Source organism: Crocodylus siamensis, chromosome 14, assembly GCF_052110815.1.
Source record: "Crocodylus siamensis isolate JL-2025a chromosome 14, ASM5211081v1, whole genome shotgun sequence".
Lineage (NCBI taxonomy): Eukaryota > Metazoa > Chordata > Crocodylia > Crocodylidae > Crocodylus > Crocodylus siamensis.
In genome coordinates, this window is record NC_143408.1 from 21605534 (window position 1) to 21628095 (window position 22562).

General features: G+C 48.5%; 2 protein-coding genes across 6 annotated transcripts in view; one reads left to right on the top strand and one right to left on the bottom strand.

The window, feature by feature from the left end:
• GLB1L2 (galactosidase beta 1 like 2) overlaps window positions 1-17833 on the top strand; it is a 32226-nt gene extending 14393 nt beyond the window's left edge. For both annotated transcript variants that reach the window (XM_090026818.1, XM_090026820.1), the window contains 11 exons: window positions 3668-3752; window positions 5662-5799; window positions 6332-6412; window positions 6780-6886; window positions 7649-7795; window positions 8201-8272; window positions 9693-9771; window positions 11140-11227; window positions 14871-14985; window positions 16470-16586; window positions 17144-17833. In XM_090026818.1, the coding sequence (XP_089882944.1) occupies window positions 3668-3752; window positions 5662-5799; window positions 6332-6412; window positions 6780-6886; window positions 7649-7795; window positions 8201-8272; window positions 9693-9771; window positions 11140-11227; window positions 14871-14985; window positions 16470-16586; window positions 17144-17230 (1116 nt within the window). In that variant the 3' untranslated portion in view covers window positions 17231-17833. The remainder of the gene's footprint in view (window positions 1-3667; window positions 3753-5661; window positions 5800-6331; window positions 6413-6779; window positions 6887-7648; window positions 7796-8200; window positions 8273-9692; window positions 9772-11139; window positions 11228-14870; window positions 14986-16469; window positions 16587-17143) is intronic.
• Window positions 17834-17980: 147 nt separating this feature from the next.
• The window catches only part of B3GAT1 (beta-1,3-glucuronyltransferase 1), a 72778-nt gene continuing 68196 nt past the window's right edge, over window positions 17981-22562 (bottom strand). For all 4 annotated transcript variants that reach the window (XM_090026821.1, XM_090026824.1, XM_090026822.1 and 1 more), the window contains one exon: window positions 17981-21289. The gene's annotated coding sequence lies outside the window, so the exon portion shown is untranslated. The remainder of the gene's footprint in view (window positions 21290-22562) is intronic.

Consider the following 22562-nt stretch of genomic DNA (forward strand, 5'->3'; position numbering starts at 1 on the left):
ATAAAATCAAGGATATGTACAGATGAGAACCTCTAAAGTCTAAGAGCTTAGTTTCAGTCCAACAGAAATGTGATGTCCCTCATGACAGAAAGCCCAGACTCGTCAAGAGCAGAGCTGTAGCCCTTGCTCTCTGAGGGAATGCAGCTAACCTTTTAGGTTTGTAGGAAAATGGAAAATTTGGCTTGTGCTGTATAGCATTATGTATGAGCTGTTTTAAAATGCAGCTCCAGATCTCTGTATTTGATTTTGAGGTGACTGAACAGGGGACATTGTTACCTCTCAAGGAAGTGGCCAGCAGGACTGACTACTAGAAGAGAAGGATGCTGAAGCGTTTGGTAGATTTCCTTTGTCACCGGGTCACCCGTCCTGGGCAATTAAATCCTTCTCCTTGCCCGAGTTGAATTTGTAGTCTGAAGTCTGCGTTTGTCTCTCCTTTTTAGTGCTTAACAGATTTGAACGTCTAGTAATTATTTTTCTAATATCGAGCAATTGATTAAACAATTAAAAAGAACAGGTTTTGGCAGGAGACAGCAGGACTCCGCAGCAGCTTTCCTGGCAAGTGTGCCTTTCTCAGCTGTAGCCTGCTGATTTCAGTGAAGGTTGAAGGAAACGGGGGTTTTTTCCATCTCATTTCTGGGTCCTGGGGCAACTCTCCACATGGGGTGTCTCCTGGTTATGTATGGAGGTCTGGCTCCCTGGGAAGAGGCCAGAATAATTTCCAAGGGGCAGCAAAGAGTTGGACTTCGCTGCTTTTAAGGCTCTGTCAGTCCCATGCTTTTCAGCGTTGGTGTTGGCCTGCAGTTGGCCTCCACTCTTACGGGACAAGAGCTGTAGGCAGAAGTAGCCTGGTGCTTGTGGATGTCCTTTAAAGAGGATCTGCAGATCTGTCTGACCCTCGGGAGCCTGGACATTGTTGTGTTCTTGGCTTTTAATACCTTTTTTGCCATCCTGTAAAAGTTAATAATTGTAGCTGGTTATCTTGGAAAGCCAGAAAAATCTTATGCCCACATGAATGCCCATGAAATGGGGTGGTGGTGGGAAGGTGCTTTGGACTCGCTCTAAATATCGGTCGGATTAAGGGGAATTGACAGTTAAATCCCCTGCATACTGATTCCTCTCTTTGTAGAGTGTTTCTCAAAAGCAGGTGAGGTTGGGCAGCACAGCTAAGGTGCCATCTGTTTGTCAAGGCTCCTGGTTCAGGCAAAGTCACTGCACTGCTGAGATCAAGGTTGAAGCAAAGGTCATGCGCAAGTGGTATGGCCAGGCCCGGACTGCGCGGCTGCTGAGCATGCAGCGTGGGTCCTGCCCTGCAGACAGGGTGCCGTTGCAGCTTCTGCACGTGGCCGCTGCACCGCAAGGGAGGCCTTCAGCACCTCGAGGACAACACTTAGCCCTGCAGTTCGGAGCAGCCTTTGTGGGCAGTTTGGGTGCATGGTGCCATGCTCGAGGGCTCCACTAGGCCCTTTGGCCCACGTCTCTCAAGATCCCGAGTGCTGGTTTGAGGATCACACCCCTGATTTAGCCGGTTACATTTGAAACTTGGGCTCCCCATAGTGGATGCCTTCAAAAGGCATTTGAAAGGGGCTGGGCTTGTAGCCTGGATGCAGCTGGGCCTTTGAGCTAGGTGGGTCCTGCAAGAAGTGCAGCTGCCTGCTGTCGTCTCTCCTACCTGGGGTTTGCCAACTTGCCACCTCTTCCCCTCCAATCCCAGCTGCCCCCCACTTCTCATCTGTAGCTCTCCCTTTCCTTCTGCTCCAAGTCCAAGCACCACCTCGCTCTGCAAAGGCACCTGAGCCCTGACCTTCAGCACTTGCATCTCTGCTCCAACCCCAGGCCCCCTGGGCAGGTACTGCACCAGCATACAGGTGCATCATGCTTGTGGGCTGCATTAGGATTAACCCAAGCCAAATCTGAGTTTAGCCTCTCTGAGGATTGTACCCACTGTGTGCTCACCTGTGATCTGTTTGTGATTTCTAGAGAGGGGAGATAGACAACACGCATTTATGGGATTGTGTCATGAGGTTCATTCCCTCCTTGTTAGAAATGATTCGGGACTGGGGCAGCCTTGCCTTTCTGAGGCTGGACTGATTGGTTCAAAAGCCGGCTTGAGAGTCCTGCTGGAAAATGGATCAGGGTAAAGCTTCACCTCGAGATAGCGTGAGTGCAAATGCACCTCCACGGTGGTTTCATGACAGTGTCTCCTGTGTCCTGCTGTCCCAGGGCACCCTGCTCCATCACCCGCACAAGCCAGCCTGCAAAGTATCTAACTGCATCACCCAAGCACCCCAGACTCATCCCTTGGAAAACACGTGGGGTAGGAGATGCCATGGCTGCAGAACGCAAGCGGGTTCAGATTTCTGAACAAGAACGGGCTCTTTTGGTTCCCTGCTCTTGCTCTTCCCTCCTCTTCCTCCCTCTCTGAATCACTGCTTTTGCCCACGTCAAACACGAGTCTGAGGAGGTTTGCAAACCAAGTCCCATAGGGTCTTTTGAGCTCTTAACTGTCAGATCCACATTTTGCTGACAAACGGGCTTCAGAGGCTCTGCTGTGACTGCTTGTACCAGACTGAGCTGGTGTCCCACAGCTCCTGGGAGCTCTGCAAAGAAGTGAGAAATAGCATCTTTCCACCAGCCTGACAGCCAGAGCTGACTGCGTGGTGCAGCTCAGCCCTTCCTCCATGACACTAATTAATTACAGGGGACAGGGGTTGATGTTGCATATTCTGATGGAGTCTGAGCTACAAGTCGGTTGTCCCTATTGCGGGCTAAGGTTCCATAGAGTGATTAAACTCTCTCATCGGCTGGCTTACTGGAGACGGATTGATGCTGTAGATTATCCAAAGCTGGTCTGAATTGACTGCAGGCGTCTCTAACGTTCTAACTGCTGCAGTATTCTCCTAATGGAATATGGTTTTCTTTAGTCGCTTCCCTTCTCCATTTCATATGGCATCAGATAAAGCCCTGATCAAACACCGAGTGAAATTGCCTTGACTAGGAACAAAACCCGTGAACGGGAAGTGCCAGCAAGTCGGCTCCCGCGCTGCTCCGTCTGGGGTGACAGGGCCGAGTGGAATTCCACGGGAGGTAGAGGAGCTGGCAGGCACTGACAAATGGAAGCAGTTGCTCTGTGTGCAGAGCCTTTTTAATGAAGACCTAATTCCTGCAAAAGCTAATGCTTTCCTGCCAACACCATATGCAGCATTAAAAAGGCATTAAGCCGTTAAAGTCTGCTGTTCCCACCTTGGCAAGCATGGGCTGCAGCACACCTGCAAACTCTTAAATGGCAGTGGTGTGGCTGATAAGTAGACGTTTATAAATGTGGATTTCTAGCAGAAACTAAACCGGGACAATAGGTTTGCTTCAGCTCTTCAAAGCCATGGGATGTGGACCTGTTTCTTGTCACCTGGTTGTTCTCGTGGCTTGGTGTGTTCCCCTCGGGCTGCATGATTACACAAGGCTTTGCCTATCTTCCCCAGACACTGCTGCATGCAGGCACCCTGTGCCCTGCTTCTCTAGGGCTCTGTGGCTAATTGGCTCCGTGGGCTTGGCCAGTAACCCTCCTGTAAGCCTTGCCCCCAAACAGCACTTGGGCAATGTCTCTGGGATGCAGGGATAAGTGCAGCATTGTCCTGTCTCCATTTAATTCTGTCTTTTGTTTTTATAACAGAAAAATAAGCCAAAGATGGTGATGGAGTTTTGGACTGGCTGGTTTGATAGCTGGGGAGGCCCTCATAATATCTTTGATGCAGATGGTGAGCACCATATATTATTACTTGTTTAGGGTTTACTGCTATATAAACAGCCGTCAGCAGGATGGCCCAGTTACTCTTTCCAAGTTTCCTGTCCAGCAGCGAGCGTGGCTGTGTGCAGTTTTTCCAGTCTTTTTAATGGATGTGCCACACTGCTGTGACGTGGCGTTTTTATCCTTGTCGAAGATTTTTGAGCAGGTCATTTTACAAATAGCTGTCCTGTTTCTACTTCTCTAGGAGGCAGCGTACCCAGAGGCTAGTGCAGAGAGTCAAAGTCAACTTCTGAAGTTGCTGAAGGGCCTTGGTTGGGTCAGGGCCCTATTACTAGACTCTGTATGGACTTGGAAGAAAAACTTTACACGTGCCCTAAATGGCCTAAGCTGTAGAGGCCCAAAGAGCCAAAGCTTTGGAGAGTGTGGATATAATATTTTGGCTATTGGAAACTGTTGTGAATTGGCACCACATTCATAGATTCATAGGTGTTAGGCTCGGAAGGGACCTAAGGATGTCATTGAATCCAACCCCCTGGCCTGGGCAGGAAAGAGCACTGGGGTCAGACGATATGTTGATCGTCTGACCCCAGCACTCAATATGTTAACATCACAGTATTTTAAATACATCTGTTGTAAAGGGGTTTCCATGTCATTGGAGTTAAAGATAGGAAGATGAGAAGAACAGTCACAGACAGAGGCTTAGACTGGACTCCTGGGTTCTACATTCACTTTTCTCATGAGGCAAAGCAGTAGAAGCCCCTTAATTTTTTTCCCCCATCTATAATATGAGTTCATTAACACTGAGATGGGGAGTCATGCAGTTAGTGCTGGTCAGGCCTGATGGTGCTTGCTGAAATAGAAGGCCACGGGAGCTGACCTAGGAGCATTTTGAGAGCGAAGGGCTATTCAGACACTGGACTAGCAAAAACAGGCATCTGCAGAGAATTCTGCCATGCTGATAGTGTTACTGGAGACTTAACACAACAGCTTGTTTCAGAATGAATGGGGGTCACACGGCCTCATTCTGAGCATATGGGTGCTTAAGTCGCTCCCATTACCAAAGGAGCCAAGCACCTCATTGTTAATGCATTCCTCCACTAGCTGGGTAAGGTAGACAAGTGTGATGTCCATTTTACAGATGTGGACTTGGTGACTGATCTGGGTGTTGCAAGGAGTTTGGCAGAGCCTAGAATAAAATCCATAGTTCCTGACTCCCAAGCTAGTGCCTTAAGCTACTCCCACCTTGTCTTGGGCAAATCTGGCCTTTCTAAGGGCCCCTCTCCATGGCTCTAAAGTGATTGTAAAAAGTGACATGAATGTGTTTGTTAGTGGCCATTGTAACATGCGTATAGTAAGCAAAATGTCCTCCTTCAGAATGGGTGATCTTGCCTTTTGTGGGTGGTGCAGTGGACATAAAACTCAAGTAGACTTAATGTTCCTGAAAAGATCACGCTCCATCATAGTTCTTATACTCATTAGCAAGATACAAAAGTATTGGAAGGAATCTACAAAAGACTTTTTTGAATTTCCTACATCATGCTCAGATTCCTTGAAGTAACAGTGTCTTGGCACTTGTCTCATTCCCATTCAGTAGTCTTTGTAGCTGTCATCAGCACATTGGATTGAGGGGCCCAATCCTGCAGTCCTTGCTGAAGCAGAACTTCCACAGAAGTCAATGAAAGTGTTGCCTGAGTTGGGAATGCAGGATCTGTCCTAAGATGGGGCACATGTGCGTGTAAGTGAATTATTCCTGCAGAGCATCTCAATGGAGGACTCAGATTTAGCTCATGAAGCCTGTCTTGAGGGGGATGGAGGGGTGAAAAGCTCTTTGAAGTGCTGGAACTGTTGGCATTTTGGTGTGTTGCATTACACTCTCTGCCTAGGCTGTGACCCTTGTTGCAACTGTCCTTTCTTCGCAGAAATGGTGATTACTATAGGAAACATCCTCAAAACGGGAGCATCTATCAACCTGTACATGTTCCATGGGGGCACCAACTTTGGCTTCATGAATGGTGCAGTGCATTTTGAGGAGTACAAGCCTGACATCACCAGCTACGGTGAGTTCCCATTTCCTGTCCCACGGGCACACCACTTGGAGAGGCTGCAGCACAGAGAAGTGGACCGAAAGGCACTATGCCTATCCGTTTCTCTGAGGACTTTGCAGTCTCTGCAGCAGACCTTGGCCACAGCTCCCTCATCTGAACTTGAAAGAGAAAAGAGCCTGCTTTCAGGCTCCTTCCCCACTCCAGATTTCCCATCCAGTTCCAGTATTTAGAAATCCTTTTACTATTTGCATTGGATGGGAATGTCCTCTGTCAAAGCCATTATCCTTGGTCTTATTTTACTTCTCTCATCAGAATCCCATTACTTTCAAGCTGCCATCTCTTCAGTCAAGGGGGATGTTTGGGCACTTTCTGCATTGAGGAGCTTCCTGGTAGTTTGGCTATATGGAAGCCAGTGTCCATAACATAGACAGGGCCTGAGCCTCACAAAGGTCCATACCTTATGCTGCATGTGGCGTGGTCCGTGCACACAAGTGGTTCCCCAAAGCTGCTGCTGCTCTATGACGGGTGTGCTTTTGCTTTGCAGACTATGATGCAGTGCTCGCAGAGGCTGGAGACTACACATCTAAGTACTTCAAGCTCCGTCAACTCTTCAGCACCGTCATAGGTAATTGTAAACCACAGAGTTGCACCTCTGCCCCTGTATGTAACAGCTTCTCTGTGTTGAGAAATGTGTTGCATCAGCAAACGTAGCGCTCATCTGGAGGGATGCTACATGTGTTGCACAGACCCTGCTTGTATGGTGTTTTTTCTGGAGCCAGGGGGGTGGCTTCTGATAGGTAAACAAATTTGCCAGCCCCCAACTTTGCACTGACTCTCTTTGAGGCAGATCCATTCTGTTTGATCCCCTGGGGAGACTGATCAAAGCTATTTCCAGAGATGGAATCAAGGAGGCCACAAATCGAATTTTGTTATTGGCAGTAACTTTCTGGCAGAATTATGGTAACACTCACCTTGGTCTTTTTGCTTTCTAGGGCAGCCTCTGCCCCTCCCTCCACTGGTTGCAAACAAGGCATCCTATGGCACAGTCATGCTGTTTCAGTGTATCTCTCTGTGGGAGGCACTGCCATCTATCCCAGAGGTAGGTGCTACACTTGGAGCCCAAGAACATGCATGAAACATGCTGCATGTGCAATAATCTCCTTCAGAAGGATCCTAAGGCATTTCCTAGAAGCACTGAAAAGCAGGCATCTCTTGGCTGGCTTCATCCACTCCTGCAGTGCACCAGCACGCTGCCTAAGAGTCGGGGGAGGAGGTGCTTTGGTCTAGAATGTAATTTGAGGATGCTAAAATATAAAGTGCTACATCACACTTGATGGGTTTGTTGAAGCTCATTAAAAGAGGGTGCTCACTACAGTCAGGGCAGTTGATTTGTTCCTCCTCATGCTGGAAAAAATTGGTTCCGGCTGCTGGAGTTGCTGTAATGAGGTTGCGCTGTATTCTGCAAGAATAGAACAAGAACAGGTTTAGACTGCAGCCTGGACAATTCCTTAGAGCGTTAGGCCAAGGGAAGTTGTGGAGCAGCCATCGCTGAAGGTGTATCCCAGGTGAAGACTTAGACATTCATCCAGTAGGAACAGTATCTGGAACTTAGTGGAGGCTCTTTCCACCTCAGTGTTTTATTCGAGTCTGTCAGGATGCTGCTGTACCCTTAGGTCTGTGTGGGTCAGACTGGGCAGAAAGGACTCCAGTCCATGTCCCAGTAATTTAGCTGAGTCATTTTACAGAGTTAATGTTGGTTTGAGGGACGTTGGAGCCACTTGTCTGGATGAGACTGCCATATGTGGCCTGTTCTGTTGGAATGGATCCCCCCGCCTTGTCACCGCTTGCTCCTTCTTTGCAGCCTGTTAGATCAGAGTTCCCGGTGAACATGGAGAACCTGCAAGTGAATGATGGTAATGGGCAGTCCTATGGGTACGTGCTCTACGAGACTGTCATCTCTGGCGGAGGGCAGCTGAACTCGGGGGACCACATCCGAGACCGAGCCCAGGTGAAAAGCGCTTAGCCCAGAAGGACAAATGGTTTGGCTTGGGTAGCTGGGTGCGAATGGGTGGGACCTCACACCAGGGTGGCCAGCAATTCCTTTGCACTATTTGTGCCAAGATCCAGCCCCTCTCCTCTGTAAAACTCCAGCTCAGGGTTGCAGTCTGATGTTAAAAATTGGTAGAGTCCATCTCAGACATGTCCCATGTGATCCCCTCTGCTGCAGAAGGGAACAGCAGGGAATGACTCTGCTTTTTAGAACTGCATTGATCTTTCCCAGCATCAGACTGAGTTGAGGTGCAGAGCTGGAACTGTGACTTGGACACTGCAACCAGACGGCAGTCCTTCCTCAGTTATGTTTAATTCCCTCTCTAACGCAACTGCATTCTCCTTGTTTTTCTCTCTCCTGCAGGTGTTTGTTAACACTTTGTTTATTGGGTATCTTGATTACAACACAGTGGAGCTGACCATCCCTGAAGGACAGGTAACTGGTCTAAGAGCACTCAGAAAGGATGCGGGAGGATAACAGAATCACAGTTCCTACCTAGCAGTCTCTAAAGTGACCTAGATCCATAGAGCAGGTCTGCTGCCAGCTCCACTCAAACTAGTGATGCAGCATCTCTGATGCAAAGAGCAGCCATGTATGAAACCAAGTGACTTCCCGGTCGGAACAGAAAGGCTTTCTGGTGCCAGTTGTTCTTCAGAGATGGAGTTGGTTTTGAAACCATCCAGTTTGGCACATTCCCCTGCAGGTCCAGTTCTGAGCAGAGCACTGAGCTTAACCCCTTCCAGCCACACCCACAAGCTGCAAACATCCATGAAGCCCTCGCCTGGGCCGACAGAGCACAGAGGCTGCAGACTTTTAGGACATAAGCTGTGCCTTAGTCTCTTTATTGCTTTTAGGTCACAATGCACTCCAGCCCTGCATGCACATGTGGGCCAAGCAGTTTGGTGGTGTGGGCAGGTCAGCAGCCTGAATAGGCTGTCCTTGGTGAGGCCGCAGCTGGAGTACTGCGTCCAGTTTTGGGCTCCACAATTCAAAAAGGATGTGGAGAAGCTTGAGAGAGTCCAGAGGAGAGCCACGCGCATGATCAGAGGTCAGGAAAACAGATCTTACGATGACAGACTGAGACCCATGGGACTCTTTAGCCTGGAAAAGCGCAGGCTCAGGAGTGATCTGATGGCCACCTATAAGTTTATCAGGGGTGACCACCAGGATCTGGGGGAACGTCTGTTCACCAGAGCGCCCCAAGGGATGACGAGGTCGAACGGTCACAAACTCCTGCAAGACCGTTTCAGGCTGGACATAAGGAAGAATTTCTTTACTGTCCAAGCCCGCAAGGTCTGGAACAGTCTGCCAGCGGAGGTGGTTCAAGCACCTACATTGAACACCTTCAAGAATAAATTGGATGCTTATCTTGCTGGGATCCTATGAACCCAGCTGACTTCCTGCCCTTTGGGCAGGGGGGCTGGACTCGATGATCTCCCGAGGTCCCTTCCAGCCCTAATGTCTATGAAATCTATGAAATCACTGCATTGCCAGAACTGTCATGGCTTCAAGGGTGAGGGTGTGTGGTGGTGACACTGCGGGTCCCTTGTGACCTGCAGTGGAGCTGGCTGGAGAGAAGCCTGCAGACAGGCCTGGCTTTTTGCACTATTTCACTTTTGCAAGGATTAAAATATAGCAGCAAAATATTAAGGTTTCATGAGCAGGCCACGCTTTCCCAGTAGGCAGTCCCTTGCAGTGCTGGTTTCTGGTAATGTGGCATCATCAAATTCCAGCAGCTCCTCTAAGCAGTTAGGCCTTGTACTGCCAGAACTGCTGATCTAGACTTCCCTCTTTGCACATGGCAATGCCATGGCACTGGCTGTGACACCCTGCTGAATTCCTCCCTTCCTTCCAGGGGTTCAGGCAGCTCAGGATCTTGGTAGAGAATTGCGGACGTGTCAATTATGGACCTTTGCTGAATGAGCAGCGGAAAGGTAGGTTATCTCCTTCCTCCCAAGCTTGCACATGGGGTTATCTGCCCCAAAGGCATTGAACTCAGGTGTCAGCAAGGACTTCAAACCATCCAATTTCAATATCTTTTTTTGTTTGGTTGTTTAAATTGCTCCCCTCCCTTCCTCCTCCCACCAGAAACCAATGCCTCAGATCAGATGCTGAAATCTTGTGTGGTGATACGAGCTCACTCAGATGCATGGGGTACAGTGAACCTGGCTGATGCAGTCTACAGCTTCACTGTCAGGCAATAAAACACAGCCAGTGTGGGTCAGAGAACTGGTAAAAGGACACAGAGTCTTCACTGTCTGGTCATAGGTTCAAATCCAGCCCAGGCTCATGGTAGCTAGAAAGTGATGCCTGCGCATTGAGCATTAGGAAAAGATTCTGCTTCACACGGGGGAGTCTTGTCCAGACCATCACAAATCCCCCCCCATACCAAGGGCTCCTTTCTCGCTCCATGACGCATGCAGCCAATTGCATGATGCCATGTGGTGAGCAAGGAACCTTTTCGGGTGCCTGTTGTATGTTCTGAAACTTGTCACCTGGCAATTATGATAATCTCGGTTTGCCAAGAGTCAAGGGATTGAGTTACATCCGGCTCCTTGAAATGAAGCAAAATGCTTACACGTGAAGGCTCTGTTGGGTGGAGCTGGGGAGTGGGAGAGTGTCAAAGCTGAAGTTTTAAGTGTGTTGAGTAGCTTAGTGGAGTAGGATACCCATTTCATTGGTTTTAGTGGGAGAGAGGTGTGTAATCCTCTGCACTTCTTGACTATCTCAACTGTAATCATGCAGGTGTAACGGTCTGGGGTGGGGAGGCTTCACGGACAGTTCGTTCTTAGGTCTGCACCAGCTGCCTGTGTGAAGCACCATCTCCTGCGCCTTTTCTCTGCATGTGAGCCTCCTCCGTTTGCAATGTGGGGAAAATTCCATCCACCTAACAGGAGGCTAGCGGGGCAAAATTTAACTTTATGAAGTGCTTTGAGATCCTCGGATGAAAAACACTAGCCTAGTATAAGTCATTTGCTTCCTAGTGTTGCATTTTCCTCTGTGTACCACCACAAGTGATGGATTTGCTACTTTAAAAAAAATCAATCTGGTCCATGTGCAGCAATGTGTTCTGCTGGGAGGGTGTTTAACAGCTTAGTGAATTAGAGCAAAGGCTGGAATGGAGAGGCCAGAGTGTGACAGCAATCCACGCTCGGTCTGGATGAGCAATGGGACCAGATGGACTCTTAATTCCATTGCAGCGTGGCTGCTTTCCATAGCCTGCTGTTTCCTTGCGTCGATATTGGAAGATCCATCAGCTTTAGCTGCTTTTTGACTCTTCATTACTCCCATTGCTCTTGCAGGCTTAATTGGTGACGTCTTCCTGGATAAAACCCCCTTGAGGAACTTCAAGATTTACAGTCTGGAGATGAAGCCCAGCTTCATAGAAAGGTCTGTGCGAGGTGTTTTTTTTTTTTTTCTTTTAATTCTCTTTCTCATCTGTAGCCAATGACTTGGCAGAGGTGCAAAATCTAGTTAGTGGATAGATGTGTCAGAAAGGCAGCACCTAGTAAATCTTTGCACTGACAAATTCCCTTCTGTTATCTCCATCCAAAACTGTGCAGAAGGTTGTAACGCTTTTTTTATCTGTGCCATTATTTAGGGCCTAATCTTGCTTCCATTGAAATGGATGAAAAGACTCTCACTGGGCCCGTCTACATGTCGCCATATGGCGATGTTGCTACGGTGCTATGCTTTAGTACTTCCTTTCAGAAGTACTAAAGCGCAGCGCAGGATGGGTGCTTACTGCACCATGTGGGTGGTGCATGCTTAGATTTGCCTGCTACATCGCTGTAGTAGCGCACTGTAATTAGAGAGTGCACCAGTACGGCAACATAGCAGGCAATCGCATGTAGACCTGCGTGATCACTACATCGCCATAGTGCACTGTACGGCGAGGTACCATTTTGCTACATTGCCATACAGTGACATGTAAACGCGCCCACTGACTCGTAACAGCAACTGGATCAAATGGGCCATGTGTGAACCTATCCAGGACCCTGGTTCTAAACCATCCTGAGCTTTATCCCAATCAGATATGGGGGGCGGTCACTGATTTCAACCCTAACCTTTCTATTTGCCACGAGCAGAGTAGTTTCCAAAGCTCATCACTATATTTAACCAGCTTGAAGAGCTCCTCCTCCTGCTTATGTTTATACTTTCCATATTTCTTAAATCTGAAAGCAGAATTATCTTGCAGGAGTAACTGGCCAAGCTCCTACCATTGAGGAACAGACACTTAATCGGCCGTTAAGGCATTAGGGCTCCTCGTGGCCTCCTGCTGGAATCTTGGAAGGCCCCTTTTCCGTAGGAAACTAATCACAAAGTAAAGTAACAGGTCGGGCCATCTTGGACCTTGCAGCTGTCACTCTCCTGCCTGGTGTGGCCACTGGGGACTGACCAGGGATGGAAGATGCAGAGCTTGAAAGCTGTAAGGCCCTACCATGTGAGCCAGCAAAGAGAATTCCCATTGACTAAACCCGGCATGGCTCATGACCCAATTCTGTTACACTACTCAGTAGATAGCGGTGGTGGATGTACATACACACACATGCGCATGCTTCACACACCATTTGCAGCTTTTTTTTTTTTTTTTTTTTTTTTTAATACTCTATTCTTGAAATGTCTGATCCAACTTACACAATGGCTTTGATTTATGTTGGAGAAGTGCAAAGCTCCTAGCGTGAATTGTGATTCAGAGTGAACTCTGAGGACCAAGTTGCAAACTTGAAAGACCTTGGGTTTCAAAGGACCGTGCTAATGGGCAGCAAGAGAATATTTCAAGAGAGGCTTTTGCAAAGGATCCTCTTTGACAGGGTGAGCTGTGTCAGCTTTGTGACTCTGGGGTCATTACAGAAGGATATTCACAGTGAAAGGCATGAAAGCAAGTGAGCTGCCAGGCAGGAATAAAAGCAGATTAGCTAGCAGCGCGATCAGTTACTGGCAACTGACCATTAGCAGTGAAACGTAATAAGGTTGAAATCTCTGTGTAGGAGGATGGAGGATGCTGTATTGAAAATAGGATTGTCCCAGGCTTAGTTGAATAATACAGCGGCATTCATACCGCACTAGATCAATACTCCCTATGAAACCAGGGACGCGGTCCATCCTGGTTGGAGAGCGCAGGTTCTGGTAAGGTTTTGAGGTTTTTATGGAACTCTCAAGCTCCTCGGGGTATGTGTGTTTTGTTTTGTTTTGTTTTTTTTCCCCAGCCCCCAGCCTCTCCTTTATTGCTAGAGAGAAGGCAAGAAATCTTGCAAGAATCCCATAGTTATGCCCCTGTTGCTGCTTGCTAACTTTGAAGCACGTTCAGAGTGACCTGATAATACTCCCTGGTATAAAGTTGCCCTTCCACAGCATGCTGTAAAACAGACTCTCTCTCTCCTAGCTCAGACAGATAATCCCATGAGCTAAGAAGGGTCTGACCTGGCTGTACTTGGACAGGGGCCTGCACCTAAAACGGAATGGTGTGTTTGAGTCAGTAGACGGTACTTGCTAACCCTAGAACCAATTCTGTAGCTTAGTTTATGGGAAGACTGAGCCTACATAAGTCATTTTGTTGAAGTCATTAAGTAGACAGAGCCTTAGTTTATGAGGCTTTATAAAATCCTGTGATACTGCTCTGCAACAAGAGGATTCACCAGCATCTCAGCCAAGTTACTTCATTTGGCAGCTATAGCATTCCACCCCCCAGTACGACTTTGGGGTATTTCTAGCCCATGCCACTGTAAATGTATATGTGCTAAAATAGCAACTGAGATTTCCATGGCAGCCTCCATTGAGAGTGTTGTGGTGGAGTTCATTACCTCTGAAGTTCTGGGAAGCTGATTTTCAGTCTTTGGGAGATGGCTGTCAGGAACAGGGCGGGTCCAGCATACTGTCAAGGCAGGTAAGTTTTGGTTCAGGAACTGGAAGAGGAACTTTATCTTACTGCAGAGGTTTGTGACACTTCGCTGTTTCTTCTCAGAAGTGTCTGCATTTGAGTTAGATCTCTGATTTGGCGTTTAAAACTGGAGTTGCTGGCTACTAGGGAGATATGTAATATTGCATCCTTAATCCAGCAGGAATGGCAGCACCCCCTTCAGTTAAGGTTGTGTGTCTTTCCACATACTAAGTCCCTGGTTTTAGCAGCTCATAAGTGTCGTCTCCCCCTCGCTGTCTTTTTAGCGTAAAGATTTCCTTGCTTTGCCTCCATCTGTGTCCCCAAGATATGCAGCCTAGGCTGAAGCTTGAGGGACAGCTGGAAATGACTTTGCAGGTCTGGACACCAGCAGAAAAGCTCTAATTCTGGTGCCTGCTTTTTATTTCCTTTTGCAGAAGGAAATTTCCTTTTGCAGCAGTGAAACAGCTGTGAGTAGAAAGGTGACATTTTGCCAGGAGAGAGCCCTCTCTCAAGGCAGCAGTGCCCTTTCTGCTCCAGAGGACATTTGCCTTTTGATTTTACTGAGTCATGAGAATCAAAAACTGTACAGCTGTAAAACCTTTGTTTTAAAACCTCAGCTGGCGATGTGTGCCTGGAAGGACGTATTAGCTTGCATTGAATCCTGCAGCTCGTCTTGGCTAGAATAGAGCAAAGTCCATAGCACGCCGAGTTCGGTATGTGCACATGTGCTCTGCCTGTTGGAGTCTTCGCTCTGGAGAGAAATTTAAACACTGGCAGGTTGGCCCAGCCCATGCGGGAAGGTTCTTCGGGACCCTGTAAGGTGTGAAGGGAAGAAGGAAGGGCCCCTGGAGGCTATGTAAGCCGCAGAGGGGAACGCTCCTGTGGGTAAACTGAAACTGTGCCTGGCTCTGGGGGTTTCATTCTGTGCATGTTCGAACCATGCTGGACTGCAGTGGTGGAGACAGCAAAGTCAGTCCTGTGATGTCTGTGCACAAGTGAGTAGCGTGAGGGGCCTGAGGCTCAGTGTGAACAGCGTGGCTACTGGTGCAATGGATTTGGTGGGGGTGAGCTCCATGTGTATTACGGCTGGGCTGGTGCAACTGCTGTGACCTCTGCCTAGCAGCCTGCTTAGCTCTGTTCTCTTTCTCGCAGCCTGCGAAGTGCTGCTGGCTGGAGCGCAATCCCAGATTATAGCGTGGGGCCCACGTTCTTCCGAGGGAGACTGACTGTGCAGCAGCTGCCTCAGGACACTTTCTTGAAGCTTGAGGTGAGTTGCTGTGTGTTCTTGTATGGCTGGTAAAGGAGCTCGTGGCATGATCAGAAGGCTTCAGCTGGTCTTTGACAGAGCAGGCCAGGGTAGGACTGTTCATTCAAAAAGCAGCCTTCACTATCACAGGCCCTGACACACGAGTTTCATTGTGATCACAGTAGCCTCCAGGAAGAGCTAATGATGAGCAGGACTGGTGTTAATATAACTAGGTGCTGCTTCTTATCCACTGGCAGGGGGTAGTGTCTGCGAGACAAAGACTGGGGTTGGCTGCCATTTATTCCTGCCCGTCTCACTGTGATGTGAGCTAATAGCTGCTTCATGCCTCTCTTCGCCCATATGATCAATGCAATGTATGCCACCTTCCTCTGCCGAAGGTGGTTATACCAAGCTATGGCTGCACTAAAGCGTATTGAAATCTTTTACTTGCCCTCTTTTACTCCCATGGAGTGGTCCCTGAGGGTCACTTTAATAGTTACTAGCCAGCACCATTTACTTTTCTTTTCCCACGTTGCTGTGATCTTAGTAAGTACAGTGATTCTGTGGTGATCAACTTGCTTGGACTGAGGTGGGTGGGGAAGACTCCACAGAGACTCCCAGGGATCATTTTCCATAGGAAAAACTACTTTTGGTGGGATCCGGCCCATTCTAACAACAGAAGGTCAAGTTTCCACAATGGCCCCGATCCACTTCAACTGAGAAGTTACTTTTGAAAATAAGACTAAAAAAGTTGCATGGGCACTTCTGAAATCTTTACTTCAAAGCTCTGTCCTCCTGAGCTTCCGTAGACCTCACAGATATGTCCTCCTCAGCAGGAGACTGAGGTGGGGCTATTACCTTGCCTCTGGAGTTGCCCAAACTTCCCCTGCAATTAGGTAGCAGCCTCTACCAGCTCACTACATTTCTAGTCTCCTTTATCTCCTGGCATTGCACAGAGTAAAGCCTGTTTTGTCACTGCATCCACACTCTGCTGGGTTTTTTTGTCCCTCTGCTGACCACAAAAGAACCCAGCTTGCTCTGCCTTACCTTGTTTTCTGGGAAGCACAAAGCCCCTGGAGAGAGGATGAGGGACCAGGTCACTCGTGACGGCAGTGTTAACACTTAATGCTCTGCTAGGAAATGCTGAAATTCTATAGTGATGAGGGCAGCATAAAAACCTGTGCAGAATAGAAGAAAAGCACAGACTCGAAGGAAAGTATGCTGAAGGTGAACCTGCTGGGACAGAGATGGTGCAGCGTCTGTCTCTGTGCTCAGCATGTGGAACTCAGAGTGGGTTTGCGAAAGCCTCCTGGGCCCAGATGGTGTCTCTGTAGGAGTGGGGCTGGGTGGGGCAGAACAGGGTGCTTAAAGTGGGACTCATTTTGCTTTGAGCAGCAGGGCTTTGGAGCCGTGGGGTCGGGCATTAAAGACCATGAGTACATCAGAAGGGCACTTTGGCTCACCAGGGCAATTACAGCAGTAACTTGACTGCATTCTCCCTACAGGGCTGGGAAAAAGGGGTCGTGTTTGTCAACGGGCGGAACCTGGGACGCTACTGGAAAATTGGACCTCAGGAAACACTGTACCTTCCTGCAACATGGCTATGGCCAGGGAACAATGAGGTGAGGGGAGTTCTGTTGAAGGCCCTTCTCCAGGTCATGTCTGTCTAAAGAATAGCTAGGAACACACGGTGGTTGAACACCTACCTCAACCTGCATGCACCCAGCAGTGATCTGGGGCTGCAGCTCCCAGGGGTGAGGTGTGAATGGGATAGTGCTTTTCCTCGCTTTTGTTATGAGAAAGCGGCTATAATGAATGTTGGATTTGAACCAGCATCCCCCTTAAAATTCAAACCACAGTAACTTGACAAGCAAAACCCAGCTGACTGGGCCTTTGTGTCCCATGTCTACTCTCCACTTCCCCACTTCAGTGACCTAAAGCTGCTGTCCGAAGGGACTTCAGATGAGTAGAGTAACTACAGACTTGGTTCTGAGTGGACTAATAGATGGACCACTCCCTCTGCTCTGAGCATCTATTTTTCCCACATCCCACCTTTCCTTTCCTGCCATTCAAATGCCCCTGGGTGTGCCTTTTATCCTTTAAAAGAAGTGGTTCCTTCACAAAAGGAAGAGTGATCTTTGTTGTAAAGGGACTGTTCCCCACCATTTCTCTTTCCCAGATTGTTGTGTTTGAAGAGCACACGGCGGGCCGCATCGTGCGGTCTGTAGACACGCCTTTCCTCGGAAGGACCCAGTACGTGGACTGAGCAGGAGGGCTCCCTTCTGTTCTGTTTTTGTGGATGTTCCCAGTTTTTTATATCCAGGATGTGACAGCTCAGACAGTCGGGCTTGTTCATTTTCCCTAGACCCACAGAAAGGATTTGCTCTTTGGCAACGAGGTTGGGAGGCAGATTGCACACCCAGGGAGTCAAATCCGTCAGAGAGGCGGAAGCTCCTGTAGCTACACTGTGAAGAGTTCAACATGCCAGACGGCCCCCAGCTGGGATCCCTGTCTGTGGTGTTATGGACAATCCCGTCGAGGAGAGTGGGTGGGTGGGTCCCACCTGCATGTAGGATGAGCCCAGCTGTTCTGAGCCTCTGTGTGTTACACTGGGGCACCTCCTTTTTTGTGATTAGAAGGGAAGAAAAATTGGTGATAAATACTAAAGAATAACCAGGTATGGAAAACACTAGCTGGGTGAGCTCTCGAGCAGAACTGACCCCACCGTTGTGTGTAGAGAGGGTTTTACTGGTTCAGTTGTTGGAAGCAGGTTGAATGTAACTGAGTTAACTTTTAGCTTTTTCCATTAATTTTTAATATTGAGGTTGTCTCTCTCTTTTGGGGGGGAAAAAAAATTTGTAACAAGTTACCTGTGCGCACGTCTCTGTCCATCTGTACTCAGCGGGACTGCCGGATTGAACGAGCCTGACACAGCACAACGCAAAGCTACCAAAGGCAGGTTCACAAGGATCAGTCCCCTTGCTGAGAAACAGCTCCCCCTCCACACCTCAATCTTGCATAAATCCAGCCCAGGGGAGGCTATAGGCATGGTCCGTCCTTTAGGGCACAGAGTCCAGCTATTCACGGTTCTCCCTGGACCCTAATGGGAACATTGCATGAGCAGGGAGAGGAGTTGGAGAGTAGGGAAAGGGGTCACTGCACAATGCAGGCAGGGGAGCACTCCCACAGCTGCCACTTAATCTGAAGTAAAAGCTCTTGGAAGTGTACAGTAGGGGTTTTGGATCTTGCTTAGCCATGACCAAGGGATCCTGCAGAAGAACCGCATCGTGGCCTGGCTTATCTACCCCCTCTCTCCTCTGCCTTTTCACTCACCAGGGTCCAAGGTCAACAGACAAAAATGGGCCAAACCTCTGGAAACTTGCTTGGCTGCTTTTTCCCTTTCTGTTTCGGTTTAAATGACCTCAGCCTTGCTCTGTAGCTCCCTGCTACCAGTGGGAATCTGGTGTATCCAAGATTTTGGCATCTTCTCTCCTGAAAACAAGCCACCATCTGACCTTGAGTAGCCAAGAGGAGTCAGGTTAGTCCTTATGGGAGGAACTGAGTTGCATTTAGCTGCGGAAGTAAAGTTTCACTGCACCCCAAACAGCCATGCAGTGCGTTTCCAGGGAATTCTGGCTGTTAAAAACCATACTTAATTTTATTTAACAAATTTTAAATACAATTTAATTAAAATTGAGGACAGACAGTGCAGTTGTAATGCACCGCATCCCCATCAGAGCCTGTCTTGCCACAGCATTTGTACCTCTGCCCTCAGCAGCTCCAAGCCCACGGTAACTACCAGACCAGCTAGAAAGGGCTGGGCTCCTGTGGCCAACTTTCTGAGGAGAGTGGAGCATTTTCACAGGGTTTTGTTTAGGATGAGGTCCTGCATGTTTCTTGGGGAATTATTCTTTTCAGAGGATGGAAGGCTGCAATCCAACAGGGTTTATCATTATTGTAAGTAAACAGACATGCAGTGAGAAGAGGACATTGTTTGAAAACCACTTGAATAGAATGAAAACTTTGTACCCCCTTGGAAAATGCCTTCTATTTCACCTCTAAGATATGCAGACTGTGCAATGCCACTGGGAGGCTTGGATAATAACTGGTTGAACAGAAAGCTGCTGTTTAACAGAGTGTATGAAGGGCTTTTCCCAAAATGCAAAGGGAAACTAGTGCCATCAAATAAATCCTTGCTAACCAGTTTGGATTCTGGCCGAAGGGGCATTTTCATAGAACCTGTAGCAAGTCTTCCATGATTGGGTGCTAAAGAACAGAACTATTTTCTAATGTTGGGGGAGGGAATAAAACTTCAAAAAAAATTATTTTTTTGTTTTAAATATTAGGACATACACAATATCATTAGTCCAAAGAGGGATGCAAAGCTAATACTCTGAAAGAAAGAGTCTGTGTAGTATTATATAAGATGTTATGGGTTAAAAAAATAACTGAGTCTCTTTACAGGATTATATTTATCCCTTAACTCAGGTAAAATTGTGCTTCAGACTTTTTTCAAAAGAATTGGGACAGTAATGCTCAACACCTGGCCAGAGGTAAACATTAGGCCTGGGAAGAGGTTGGAAAAGTAGCTGGAGATCGGGAAATTTGGTAAACTGTTCCTTTTGCTTCTCACTCAGCATCACCTAAGCCAATGGGTTTTGGTCAGGCATGCCACAAATTAGCCCTGCACCCTCTCCAAGTGCCCCTTCCCCTGCCCGCTCTGCTTTCTGCTCCCTGCCCTATGTGCCTGTCCTCTCCTCTCCTGCCACACACGTGAGCTGTCCATGCCACTTGCAACACACATGCTGCTGGTAAGCCTTCCTGACCTAAGTGAGGATCCTACCTTGAGCAGCTGACCTCATAAGGTCCCATCCAGCCCAACTTTCCCAGGATCCTAAGGTGCAGGGGCCCAGGCTGCTGCCCTCTCTCGTCTTTGACAGAGCAGCTGACCGCCCACTTCCTCTGTCAGAAGGACTCTCACTTTGGTAGCTGCAGGGGCTCCAAGTGGCTTGGGATTTTTTCTCTTCTATTTTCCCCTCTCCACCCCTGGAGCCAGTGCTGAAGCAAGCGGCACAGGGTTAGAGCTGCAGCTTGTGGCCTACCTGATTAGGACACTGGGTTAGGAGCAACTGCAATTTATTCTTGGGTTGCCCCAGCAGTCTTTCAGTGTTACTTTATTGCACCACTGGTTTTCCTCAGTCAGAGGCCCTGTATTGGGCGGAGTATTTAAATACACTACAGAAGTTGAGGGATCAAGAGATGGAAGTTAGCTCATTACTAAGAGATTTGTTATTTACCTCCTACAACTTGACCTCATTTCCAGTATGGAGACTGCAGCAGCATTTGGTGAAATACTGGAGTGGTCCCCTCGAGTACTGGGGCGGACCAGCTGGGGGATTGTTAAAGTAACCTGTCTTGAGGTAGGTGCACACTTCAGAGAGCCCAATTCCTAAAGCTCTGCCAGTCGGGTTAGCACTAGAGAGAGGCCCGAGCTAGAAGATTCAGAGCCAAGCTCTGAACTTGCATGGAGCTTTAAGGGATTTGGCTGCAAAGGTCCAACGGGGACCCACCTCCAGTGAGTACCGCACGAGGGGGCAGGAATACAGGAGTATGTTCTGTAAACATAAATCCGTACAAGTACACAGAGGTATGTCAGAGCTGTCAGACTGCCCTCTGAGCCCTGGAGCTGGTGGGGATGGGGAGCGGCAGGGAAGAGAGCAGAGATGCTTGTTGGCTGGTTCTTACCTGCTTTGCTTTTCACCTTCCCCAAACCCTACCATCTTGTGCAGCGTAATAAATACTGAATAAAGTAAGTTCAAAATTAAGGGATAGGGTGCCAGCTCAGAGGGCAACTGTCCCTGCCACAACCGGAGAGCTGCTCCAGGCTGCCATGCACCTAGCCACAACGTATGTCTGCGTCAGGAGAAAGTCAGTGGGGCTAGGCCACTCCTTTCGGCATTTCTCATCCATGCCGGAGCATCCTATGACACCAGCCCCAGGGCCTGGAGCTGCTGGGCCTCCTCTCCAGTGCATCATGCCCTGCACGCACTCCTTCCAAACCAAGCACCTCGTGAGGCTGCGGGCCTTGTACTGAAGTTGGCATCAACACAACGGCTTCTGTGCTTTTTCTTCCTCTGTCTCCAGAGCGTCTGGTTCTGTTTGGAGTCCAGGAGCAAGGTCAGGGAGTCTGAGTGGTCTGTGCATGTGTGGTGGTGGTGAACTTGTTTTCAGTACTTTAAAACGCTTTGAAGCCGGAGTGGTCCTGTCTGCTCCGCGTCTGGCTGTCTGCTGTTGAGAGGAGCCTGCAGTCTGGGCAAGAAGGAATCTGCAGAGGAGGGACAAACCGGGGCAGCGTCACCTCCCGGAAGGGAGCTGCCAGCCTTGGAGCCAGCCCAAGCCTGCCTGAGAAGACAGTTCTGGACAACTGCTGCTAGACAGCTAGGCCTTGGCGAGAGGCAGCTGTGCAGCCCCCCCAGAGCACTACATGCCCTTCAAAGCAGCTAACCATAGCCCAGGCAAGAGTGGTTCAGGCTTTCCCTGCCCAGCCAGTGGGCCCCACTGCTGGCCCAGTCCAGCATGCAAGCACCTGTGCTACAGGAAAGCAACACCACCCCTTGCTTTTGTCTTTCCCTCTCAACCCTTTTCATTTACTCAACCCCCCTCCTGCCTCTAAGCCCTCAGAATTTACCTGCTTTCCTCTGGTTTCTTGAGGGCTCAGTCTGTGCTTCCTCTGTCATTATTAACCAAGATAATGATATTGGTATAATGCTGTTTGGATGCTATTTCACCATTGCCATACAACAGCAGTGCTGTTCTGCCCTTGCACACGGCTAGCTGTTGCATGAGGGGCACTCAGGCTGTTGAACCAGAGTTGTCAAATTGAAGTCCACTGACCTCTTGGGTGGAAGACCCTACACCAGGAGTTTTAATGCATTTTTAAATAGTACAGAGATTTCATTCTCATAGCTGTGGGACTCGTTGCTGTAGATGTTGTGGAACCTGACAGTTTAGCCAGATTCAAAAAAGGAGATGGGATAATTTCTTGGAGGAAAGGTGCATCAGTAGCTATTGAGCATGGGTGTTTGGAATTAAACCCTCTGAATTAACTTTCTAGACCAGTGGTTTTTAACCTGTGGTCCACAAACTACGTCTAAGGGGACCACAAAAGGTGATGATAATCAATCAAAAGTCTGAATATACAATTCAAAGGGATCTGCACCGCTTCAAAATTTCCAAAGGGGTCAGCAAATAAAAAAAGGTTGAAAACCTCTGCCCTGGATCCTAAATGCTGGAGGCTGCAAGTGAGGCAACTGGATAAAACCCTGCTCATACACTCTTCCTTTCAGTATCCACTCAGCCACTACATGACACAGGGCACTGGGCAAGATGGACCTGCGGTCTGACTCAGTAAATAGCATTCAACCATGTTGAATGGTTTTGACCTTCCTGAGTGTCTCTTTGCAAACACAGTAGTGTTTGCTCTAGGGACAAATTACTGCTTTAACTACACCAGCCTAGTACAAACAGTACAAGTTCCTTGTGCAGATGAGGCCTGTTTGCTCTTTGAAGTTTTCCTTGAAACTGCTGATTTTACCCTG